Consider the following 12280-nt stretch of genomic DNA (forward strand, 5'->3'; position numbering starts at 1 on the left):
ACAAAAACCTTATGAAGTAAGCAAACTACATACATATATGTGTGTATATGTTTAAGATATATATATGTGTATACATATGCTTCTGTAGATTTTCCACATAATTTATCTCTTTTAAAATTTTATTGTTGATGCTAAAAATAGAGTTGGGACTAGAAGGATAAAATTTATTAAGCACTTACTATAACACGGGCACTTTATGTGCACTCTCATTCCTTACTAAAAAGCCCAATAAGGTGGCATTATCATCTCCATTTCACATAAATGGAAATGCTCAGGAAGTTAAGTTACATACATAATAACCAATAGATTTGGAGTGAAACATGAGCCTACCATGCACTTTTTGATCTATCAGGTTGTGCTCTTTATACAATTCAACAATAGGACTATTTAATTAGACAATTCCCAAAGTGAAATGCTTTGATAGCAATAAAATGCTAAGATGATTTTGTTAAAAAGCTTCTACTCCATCTATCATGATAATGATGATGATGATGATGATATAGCAATAATAATAATAAATTTTAGCAGCTACCACTTACTATGTGCCAGACATTCTTCTAAGCAGTTTTACGTACATTAATCTGTTTATTGGTCATAATAATCCTGTAAGTACTATCAATATGGTATTTTAATTCCCATTTAACAGATGAGGAAACTGAGGCACAGAAAGTTTAAATAACTTATGCAAAGTCACATAACAGAAAAGCATGTGCCCCCTGATTTGGAGTTTTCCCTTGTGTGAGTAAGCCCTGTCCTGGACACGTAGATAACTCCATGGAAGGATTTGCTTCTTTTTGGCATTTTAAGGCAAATCATCCCATCACCCTAATTACCATGTTTGAGGGAATTTGCTAATACTGTCCCATTGGGTGCCTGAGTCACGAACCTGTAATGATGTTCCTGATGGGCTTCACCAATGCTGTGAAGCCGGAGACTTCAGGCTGCCTGTGCTCCCACATAGGCTGCCATATAACAAGCCCACTGGCCAGACGGAAGGTGAGGTCAGATTCCTGGAAGAGAAGATTTATGGCCAATAACTGGTATGTAAAAATTGGTTGAAGGGACCAGTCAATGAAAAGATTAACATTATTCACAAGGTTATTTTTAGAGTGCATTGATCCACCAAACCTTTCATTGCTTAGATGAGTGCTTCTAGAGTAAACCAATGACCCTAACTTGTCATTGCAATTACGGAAATCACAGTTGTCTGCTCTATGCAAAGTTCCTCACTAATCAAAACTTAATTCTGGGCAAAGTACAGAAAACACAAATTATTGTTTTGTCCATGCCATGATTGAGACCTTTTATCTCAAGAGTCTTGGCAGATCTATTCACCTGTGGTCATAATTATCATTCCTCTTAATTATTTAATTGTTTTTATTTCTCCTTCATAAAGCAATATCATTAGATGCTGCCTATTTTGATTTTCTTTCTATTCTCCAGCCCATCCCTTTTTCTTATATTTCATGGCATCAGGTACATATAATTTGACCCTTCATAGTGTATTATTTTGTAATGTTTTCTCAACAATCTTTACTTCCTTAAGGGCAAGAATAAATCGATCATCATCCTTCCCCCTCAACCCCCAGCTTCATTGCAGGGCCTAATACAGCATTAGGAATTAGATGCACAATAGATACTCAACAAATACTTGCCAAATTGTGCCAACTTTACAACCTGTGCTCACTCAGCTTAACTATAACTGAAAGTCTCTTCCAGGAGCACATTCTCTGCTTCACATTACTTCATTCTGAGAGACTGAGGTGTTTGACATGCAATCTCATATTGTATAAGTACAAATATATGGCATTCTGGGACTACATCTTAAATACCTCAGCCTCTCAAAACAGTGTAAAGATGGAAGCAGAGAATGTGAACACAAGTTAATAAACACATTTGAGACGTAACAATTCACTTAGAGCAGTGAGTTGCAACCCTCGCTTGCATATTATTACATAATTGCCTGGAGAGCTTTTAAAACTAGCAGGCCTAGGTCTCACTTACCTCCCCTACCCAGACCCATTGAATTAGAATCTCTGTGAGGTTTTCTTAATTTCCCCCTGCTGACTCTCATAGCCAACATTGAAAATCACTGAGCTAAAAGGAAAAGAGCTAGGAAGAAATTTAAAAAATAGAAAAATATGCATTCCCATATATATTGCAGCACTATTCACAATAGCCTAGATATGGAATCAACCTAAGTGTCCATCAACAGATGAATGGATAAAGAAATTGTGGTAAATAAACACAATGGAATATTATAATATATAGCCACAAAAAAGAATGAAATCCTGCCATTGGCAACAACATGGATGAAACTGGAGAACATTATGTTATGCAAAATAAGCCAAGCACACAAAGACAAATATTGCATGTCCTCACTAATATGCAGGAGCTAAATATTTAAAAAATTGATCTCATGGAGATAGAGAATAGAATGACGGTTACCAGAGGCTGGGAAGGCTATCAAGAATGGGGGGGTTAAAATGGGGATAGTAAATGGGTGCAAAATCATAGTTAGATAGAATGAACAATATTTGACAGCACAACCAAGTGATTATAATCAACAATAAGTAAGGGTATACTTTAAAATAACTAAAAGAGTAGAACTGGAATATCCTTACACAAAGAAATGTTAAATGCCTGAGGTGATGGATACCCCAATTACCCTAATTTGATTAACTCACATTGTATGCATGTATCAAAACATCACATGTACCCTACACAAGTACACAACGATTATGCATCCATAATAATTAAAAGTAAAAAAAGAAAAATAAGTGATTCGGCATGTGGCGAATCAATGTAGCAGAACATCAAGGAATCTTCATCTGAAAAGGCTGATGTAATCCCTGAATAAATTCACACACTGGTACAGAGAGAGCTCTTCTGTAAACCTAAACACTAGGCTGGGATCCTGGCACCATTAGCAGCAGAGCCACAGAAGTGCCCACAGTGGAAAAGCCTCTAGGATTCCCTGAGGAAGTATTAGAAAAGCACATAAAGCAATTGGTCAAATTAATTCAACATGTATTCTGTAAATATTTATAGAGCACCTACTATCTACCTGGGACTATTCTAGGTTCTTTACTACAACAATGAACAAAACTTGCAAAAAATCCCTGCTCATAGTGGAGAGAAGTAAAGCAAGTAAGGGGATGTATCAGGCAAGGTGTTGGCATTTTAGACCAGAAGGCCAGGGAAGGCCTTATTGAGAAGGTAACTTTTGAGTCAAGATCTAAATGAAATGAGGGAGCTGCCATGTAGATATCTCCAGAAAAAGTATTCCATGAAAAAGGATCAGCACATGCAAAGGCCCCTAAGTATCCCTAATGTGTCACGAAATAACCAGGAGACTGTGTGCCTGGAGTCAAGTGAATGAGGGAAGAATAGAAAAAAAGTAGTATCAGAGAAGTTATTGAGTGCCAGGTAATATATTGCCTGATATGTCATGATAAGGCCTTCAGCAATTACTGAGTAAGACGGGAAGCCACTGGAAGATTTTGAGTAGTACACTGACATCTCTGGATGTGTATATTAATAGGTTCACTCAAGCCATTGAAACTAGTTTGAGAAAGGGTAAGCATGGAAGAAGAGACTATTTAGGAAGTTATTGTCATCTAGGTGACAGATGATTAGACTAGGGTACAAGTAGAGGGCAAACAAAAGTGGTAGATTCTGAATATGTTTTGAAGATATGGCTTACAGAATTTGCCAACTGATTGGAAGTGCAGTGTGAGAGAAAGAAGTGTCAAAGATTTTTGGTTTTGCCATTAATAAAGATGAGTAAGATGAAGGAGGAACAGGTTTGGAATTTTAGAAGCGTAGTTTTAGACATGGTAAGTTTGAGATAACTGTTAGACATTCAACAAGAGATGCTGAGTAAGCTGTTAGACAGAAAGGTCTAGAGTTAAGGGGAGAGTAACCCACGTTCCCTTGAAATGGACATAGGGACGTCTGCATGGTACTGCATGTGGTGTTAGAACCAGCAAGCAGGGAATTAGCATTAAGCAAAGCTTATCAGATTTGTCTCCAGAAATGTAGGAAGCCAAAACTCAACCGACCTGGTTTTAATAATTTCTTAGTTTCAGAGCTCGGTACTTTTCCATGTTTCTCATAAGTAATCTTGACACAAGTAAAACTCCAATGAAAACTGCTGCAGGGAGTGAGCTTCTTATACTGAAATCGTGGCCTATAACATCTGATCTATCCGTGAGACACTCAGCAGTCACTGACTGTTACTGTCACCATTTTGTTTTATTTGACACATCCCCAACTAGACTCAACTAGACTATGTATTTCTTGAGTACAAGTTGAGCTCTCTCCATCCATGCATTGCTCCTTGAGCATTAATACATAATTTTTGATTAATTAAACATACTTTACTTTCTCCAAATAACACCAACTAAATCTAATTACTCTTCAGACCTGAATGCCTGCAGCATCTATAGCCTTCTCTTGTGTTGGTATATTCCTTTGTAAGACTTCTTAAGGTGGCTGAATGCATAAACTCTGGGCCTCTAATTCCTCTCTTAGAGTCACCTTTAATGGGACACCCAACACTATGTATGTATGGACACCCAATGCTATGTAAGTCCAAGGGATGGGTGGGGGCAGGTCCTGCAGGTCCCACAGGCCGGGTGGACAGTCTCAGTTAAAGTAATGCTTTCCATTTAGTATAACCTTTATAAAATACTTTCTAAAATGGAAAGCTAAACCAATTTAATTTGATTTAACAACATTTAAAAATTTTAGTATGTTTGATGGGCAATGTGGCCAGTGTGTGTGTTGCATTTAGGAAATTTATAAGTAGTTGCAAATTTATTAATACCAGCAATGGACAAAGTAAATAGGAAGGGAATGTTTTAGAAAACTAAAATGGGTGAAAATACTCACTAGTCTGACTCTCTAATGGTGATTGTTAATGGTCACAACCACCTTTACATTGCTAACTTGAACATCCATTCATTAGGGTCATAATATTTTATTGAAAAGAAGTTGAACATATTAATCCCATCTTATCTCTTAGCATTTAGGTGGAATATGGTAATTTATTTACTTACAGAAGTAACAAATAGTTCTTGATTTCTTTTCACGTGTTGAAAATATACTATGTGTCTTCACATACACTTATCCTGTGTTACAGGTATCCACAATTTTATACGATTGAAGATCTGAGATGTTAAGTAATATCACCAAGATTACACAGCTAAAAAGTAGTGGCACAGTGATTTCAAGTTATGTTGTCTCCTCCAGGTCCAAGAGATAGACAGATATAATTATATTTAAGACAATTGGTTTTCATGTAATCCTGTGTTTTATATTTTATGCATTTAAGTATTTTAGAAAGCAATTCTTAGGTTAAAAAAGTCCATAGCACATAAAGATTTAAAACTTCTGCTCTATACCCTGTATTATAATAGCAATAGTTACAAAATGCTCTAGAAAGACAGAAGAGGTAGTGACTAAGTACAGATGGGGAATGTTCAAGGAAAACCATGTTAATAATGACATTAAGGGTGGAGTCTGAAGGACCATGAGAGGAATAGAGGAAGGAAAGGAGGGCAGAGCAAACAGCAAGGGAATGGGTCCCACAGCTCTCAAGGCTGGGTCATTGGGATGGTCAGTAGGGATTGACAGTTGATACATCAAGAAAGCAATTCAAGCCATACATCATGCTCGATGGCTTACATTTCATGTTCAATATATTGGGCATTATCTTGAGGAAGGTGCAGAACAACTGAAGATTTTTAAGTAGGTAAAGGATTAGTGGAGATTTGTGTTTTCAAAGTAACGTTTAGTAGTTTTAATATAGAAATTAAACCCTCCACGTCTGGACTAGCTATCAGATCATACAAAGACACAGACAACCAAACATGGAAATATCATTTGAAGCCCACCCGTACCTCATGTCCATCTCACCCCAGCCCTGACACTAGCTTTCTGCTTACCTTGATCCTGTGGACCAGAGGAGCAAACAGAAACACAAAGAGCTCCACAGTAGCCATGGAGTTCTGGAAGATCTTCCTTCGGTTGTTCTCTTCTTCGTCATTGGAGCTGCTCTGGCAAGGCTGCCCTGGAGAACCCTGGTTTTCAACCTGGTGGATGAAAGCGCTGCTGCTGCCACCCCAGCTAGAGCCTCGGTCTGTGCCCCCAAACCGCTCGCTGTTACAGTCCTGGGGGGCCTCTAGGAGCATCCAGTGCAGAGTGTGAAGGAGTTTCGTCTCAGCAACACCCAGTTTATCCTGGTGGCCTGAATGAGACAATCACACAGGCAGGTTAAAGCCAACTTTGTGATCAGAGCAATGGATGTCAACTGTGTGTCTGGGAAGAACATTCCTGCTTTGCTCTGTGGCTCTATTTCCCAGGAGACACTAGCATTTATCTATACTTCTTACGACCGCTGTTAGCAGGGCTCATTCTTGTTTTTTAGGCTTCCCTATTGGCTGCAATCTCTGAAGATGATACATTGTCATGGCGCAAAAACTGAATGAATCACATCTCTTTAGTTAAATACTCAAGTATATGTCCAAATAGGCAGCACAGTGCTTAAAAGTGTAGGCTCTGAAGATAACAACTGTTCTATTTTAGACATCGTGACCTGGAACGATCCCTCTACAGAGGTAACATTTGAATGAGGAGAGGAAATGGGATGAAGAAGAGCATGTACATTAAATGGAGTCCATGGCTAGGACATGTTGCCAGAGGAGAAAAGCAATCTGCAAAACAATCTAAAAAAACTTTATGCACATGTACACACATAGTACTACAAAGTCGGGAAAATGTCTGGGAGAAATATGCCAAATTTATGAAAGTGATTGCTCCAAGAATTGAGATGACAAAGGGGACAACCGTGGTTGGGATTCATCTTGGGCGCCAGTGAGAGTCTTTAGCTTACTTATAATATTTTAATGTTTAGGAGGAGACTATATTCACATATTGCTTGTGAAATTAAAAGATTAAAAACAAGACAGTTCTCTTATTGGTGAAATGGAAATAAAGGGAACATGAATGGAACAGAGATTTTGTGAGAATTACATGATATAACATATGCATGATGCCTGGGAAATAGTAACCACTCAATACAGGTTATTATTATGAATATTGAACACAAAGGACAATGGCATGCAATAAAGAAGTAACACAGGGTAACCAACCTAGCTTGTTTCTGTTAGAAAGCAGGGTTGCAGTGCAGTGGAGGACGTGAGGCAAAGCAGCTTGCACCAGCTCCCATCTGGAAATGCTCTGGATGGCTTCAGAGAGGGCCGGAGAGAGGCCATGCAGCTTGTTTTCTACCAACACTCGCTCAAAGGACTATAGATACAAAAACAAAAACAAAAACGAAAAACCCAAAATCATGTAAAATAAGAAATTGAAGATTCTGACTACTGAAGAAATGGATATCAAGGTACTGTATACCTTAAAAGATACATATCAATGGACTAAATCCTTTAGGGTATGCTCACATGGCATTTCATTGTATATGTTGATATGCAATGGGTCAGTGACAATTTCATATTATCTACCCCTTTGCAGGCTTTTGATCAAAGTAAATGGCTTGAATTATTAAAGATTTTTATTTTCATCAAAATAAACTTTCTCTAACAAAGAGTATAAGGACACATTTCACTTCATAGGATTTTTGAATGTCATATTTTATAAAATGTTGCTGAGTCAGCCAAAGAGGCTGTCATAACTGCAGACCAAAATGAAATGTCTATTGCAAAAGTGTCTTGAGAGACAGAATTTATGTCAATTTGTTCAACAGGTGTCAACTAAGATATAACCCTTTCAAGAAATCTGCTTTTGGGGTTCCTGATTTATTTCATGTACCTAGTAACAACTTGGCAGAGAGCACTTCTTACCTAATGCCTGGAACCAGAAAAGACACTTAATATATCTGTTGAATAAAGAAAGAAATGGAGGGAAAAGAGGAGGAGGGACGGAAGAGGGAAATAAGCCATCTTTCTTTTGCTGATTATTAAATCCTCTACCCTTGCCAGGGATACATTCAGAGAGTGAACCACTCCCAAAGAAATAACAAGTTCGACCTACTCAATTCTTTTTTTTTTTTTTTGAAGGGGAGGAGAATATTACAATAAGGTGTTGAAGAAAGTGCAGCTACCAAATATTAGAATAAATTTAATAAACATTTGACTTATAAGAACATGATTGGTATGTGATGCCCCAAATGGTCAAGAAAATTGTATAAATGATCATAATACAAGTCTGAAGTGCTCAGACTGTATTATTGGAATTTTTAGAATAGCTGTGAAAAAGAAATGTCTTACTATGGAGATTCTCCAAAGAAAACTTTTTACTTTTTGATCCAAAAAAAGGAAAATAAGAAATTCACCTTTACAATAAAAGGCACTCTGCGGTATTGGTAAGGAGAACAACCAGAGATATATCTTTTGTTTTCTTTTAAGAAACTAAATACTAGCACCCCAGGAGGATGAGGCAGGCGGAATGTTTGAGCTCAGGAGTTCAAGACCAGCCTGAGCAAGAGCGAGACCCCATCTCTACTAAAAATATATAGAAAGAAATTAGCTGGACAACTAAAAATATATAGAAAAAATTAGCTGGGCATGGTGGCACATGCCTGTAGTCCCAGCTACTCGGGAGGCTGAGGCAGGAGGATCGCTTGAGCCCATGAGTTTGAGGTTGCTGTGAGCTAGGCTGACGCCATGGCACTCTAGCCTGGGCAACAGAGTGGGACTCTGTCTCAAAAAGAAAAAAAAAAAGAAAGAAAGAAACTAAACAAAGGCCTTTAGATATGTTTGTGATACATACACAAATATTTTAAAATTCTTCAGTCCTTCTCAAATATCTAATCATTCATTAAGTAAAAGATGAGTTTATTAGACACTAAAAGATTATAAAGAATTTATATGGTCTAATAAATACATTGTTGAGGATGAGGTGTATATTTCATAATCTCAGGGAGTTCTGGATAGTTAATGTCATTTTCTTCTTAAATGTCACTAATAGAACTTTTTATGATTTCTTAAACTTAAGAAATTGTTTTTTATATTGAGATTATAAATCTGTATCCCTTCGTATTGATGGATGTAATTTAGCTATTTGATAATTGTGTGACATTAAAAATGTCAGACATACCTTTGCCAAGAACAGAGAAAGATTATGATTATTTTAAGCTAGTATGATTGTCAACATGGTTTAAGGAAGGTTCAGAGATTTCAATTGTCAAATTACTCTAATGAGATAAGTTCAACAACAAATGCTATTAAAGGTCCTCATAAAGTTATATTTTGGCCAGGCCCGGTGGCTCATGACTATAATCCTAGCACTCTGGGAGGCTGAGGCAGGCAGAACGTTTGAGCTCAGGAGCTGGAGACCAGCCTGAGCAAGAGCGAGACCCCATCTCTACTAAAAATATAGAAAGAAATTAGCTGGACAACTAAAAGTATATAGAAAAAATTAGCCGGGTGTGGTGGCACATGCCTGTAGTCCCAGCTACTTGGGAGGCTGAGGCAGGAGGATTACTTGAGCCCAGGAGTTTGAGGTTGCTGTGAGCTAGGCTGATGCCATGGCACTCTAGTCTGGGCAACAGAGCAAGACTCTGTCTCTAAAAACAAAAAAAAAGAAAGAAAGTTATATTTTGAAAAATATCTTTGTGACAACATTGATGGGCAGGGGATGCAACAAAACAAATTCCTACTTGAGTGGATGTGTGTGTGTTTAACTCTCCAGTTGGCTTTCATCACAGTTTGTGACCCTAACACATGCCAGAGCTCTTTATCAAAAGGTCATCCATGAAGCTATTTGTAAATATGCATGGCAATATCCAAATGGATAGATTTCCACTTTTAGGTTATAATATATGCAACATAAAAACATTTAGGTGAGCTCCAAATATTAATGAAATCTAGTAAAAGTCCATTTCAATTTTGCTTCATGATTTCATGTTTTATTTTCTCAATATGTAAAATGGGAATTTGCAGGGATATGAGATTCCCTTAGAATCTCAGGACAAATGCACTTGATTTTGCATAAATATTAGCATCATTATTTCCACATTTATTTTATAGTGTTCATTTTCAGAATTGCAGAACATATGCAAGATATAAAAGTACAGAATTCCAAATTATTTTGTTCAAATAGTTCATAGGCACTCATCACACGAACTTCCACTATATAATACCCTCAATTTTGTTAGTTAAGTATTTGACTTTTCACACTTGCCTCTGAAGGCCCCTCATCACCGGGTTCTCTGTTATTTTTCTGCTCTCTCTTCTGCTACTCAATCACTCTCCATCCTTTCACTTACTTCCCAGTTGGTGTCAATGTTCTTTAACTTGCTGTTCCCTACACTCTTTCCTTAGCTATGCTTCCTTCCTTTCCTTCATGTCCTCATCCAAGAGCCACATTAGTAAATAAACCTTATCTACCAGCTACTTATGAAATGAAACCCCCACTCTAGTGCTTCCTAATCTCCTTTCTTAATTTTTCTCCCCAACGCTTATCACCATCTGGCTTACTATGTATTTACTCATTTGTGCCTTGTCCCCTTCCCTCTAGAATGTAAATGCTATATTTGTTTTTATCATTGCTCTATCCCAGCAAAGAAAATTGTGCCTGGCACACAGTAGATGCTCAGTAATATCTGCCAAATGAATTAACATATTAAATATATAGTCAGTATGATTTAAAGTTTTTCTTTGGGTTCAAATTACCATACAGAATATGGAAATAATTATTAAACAGTGAAAATCACATACCACACAAGAGGCTTCATATTGTTTCCCCAGTTTGGGCCTCAAAAATGCACTGAAAAATTAATAGAGATATTTGTTAATAGAGGTAAGTAAAATTATTATTAAAGCACTCTTATGACATATTGTTCAATGAATATGACATGGTGCTGTGAAACTCAAATTTCTTACTTCCTTATAGCTTGTTTACGAGCAGGTGTTGAACAGCTGATGATATTTGCTTTTACATGTGTAATTATATATATGAAAGATATGTGGATCTCTACGGTTTTTGTTATACCACTCTTATTCTGAAGACTTTTACCTAATCAGATTTTAAATCGCCCCCATGGTCAGAAGTGGTGCATTACCCATGTGGACAGTCATAATAAAAACTGCAGAATGAACGCGGCTTGCGAGTCATGATTTCCAGCATTGAATTTCTTATCTGATAAAGCACTAAAATAATAATAATGATAAAGAAAATCTTTTCTGTATATTGGAAGGTTTCAGGCCTTTCCAGAGGGGGGTAAAATCCCTTATTAAAAATCACTCTCCTCGGGGGCTTTAACCAGGAAGATTAATCTGAGCAAAATGGTTAACAAGTGGGCACAGCAGATATTTGCCAAACAGGAGCTGGAAAAACAACAGGTCACCGGGCTGGAATTACAGCAGGAGATGGAGGGGGAGTTGGACGCAGTAGCACAACCAGTCATAATTATCTTCCCTGGCTCCCCGCCCCCTCTCCCAGGCTCTCTGCCCTCCCACCCCCTAAATAATGTATATATTTATTCAACAACTGTCAATCTGCTTGTCGTCAAACTTCGCTGAAATATTTTTTTGAAATGCGTGTTTTTAAGCAGGTGCAGAGGGCTTGCTTTCCAGCCCCAGAGAGGGAGCTGCAGGCTGTGGCGCGGCCTCAACAGCAGCAGCGGCGGTGGCGGCGACGACCCCTGCGGCCCCAGGAGCGCCCCCAGCCCGGGACGGCCCGCGGCGCGCCCTCTGCGCCCCTCACCTGGTTTGCCGCCACAGGAAGGTCTGGATGGGCAGGGGGATGCCGCGGCCGCTGTCCTGCTCCTGGCCCTCGGAGCTCTTCCTCTTCACCATGATGGTGGCTCCTGGGAGTCCTACTGCAGGACCCAGCGCTGGCTCCTCGCTAGCCGCCGCCGCCTCCTCCTCCTCCTCCTCCCGCTGCTCCCCCCAACTCTCATCCCCTCCTTCCCCGAGGCAGAGCCGGCTCTCTCCGCCCTGATCCCCCGTTCCTCTCCGCTCCCCCCAGCCCTCCCCGCGCGGGGAACATGGCTGCGGGAGGAGGGGAGGGCTGGAGGAGCCGCGGAGCGGGGAGGGGGGCGCTCGGAGGAGCTGTCCGCCTCGCCGCCCCCGCGCCCGCTCCTTGCTTTCAGCACCTCCCACTGTGGACAGCGGCCCGCGCCGGGCGGCCCAGCTGGAGAGGCGAGTCGGGGGCAGGTTGAACAGCAGGGGGATGGCGGACAGAGTCCACGCTCCGCATCGCACGCGCAAGCTGGTCCCCTGCGCGGCCTCTTCAGCCCCCAGGACCCGGCTTC

At 39.5% G+C, this 12280-nt stretch overlaps 1 protein-coding gene across 3 annotated transcripts in view; it reads right to left on the reverse strand.

Annotated features, from left to right (window-relative positions):
* Positions 1 to 11822, reverse strand: part of UNC80 (unc-80 homolog, NALCN channel complex subunit) — a 194559-nt gene extending 182737 nt beyond the window's left edge. For all 3 annotated transcript variants that reach the window (XM_069467694.1, XM_069467676.1, XM_069467685.1), the window contains exons 1-5: positions 11731 to 11822; positions 10743 to 10791; positions 7158 to 7314; positions 5952 to 6253; positions 887 to 1010 (exon numbers count right to left, since the gene is read on the reverse strand). In XM_069467694.1, coding sequence (XP_069323795.1) covers positions 887 to 1010; positions 5952 to 6253; positions 7158 to 7314; positions 10743 to 10791; positions 11731 to 11822 — 724 coding nt within the window. The remainder of the gene's footprint in view (positions 1 to 886; positions 1011 to 5951; positions 6254 to 7157; positions 7315 to 10742; positions 10792 to 11730) is intronic.
* Positions 11823 to 12280: the final 458 nt, after the last annotated feature.

Source organism: Eulemur rufifrons, chromosome 1 (assembly GCF_041146395.1).
Source record: "Eulemur rufifrons isolate Redbay chromosome 1, OSU_ERuf_1, whole genome shotgun sequence".
In the NCBI taxonomy this organism is placed as follows: Eukaryota; Metazoa; Chordata; class Mammalia; order Primates; family Lemuridae; genus Eulemur; species Eulemur rufifrons.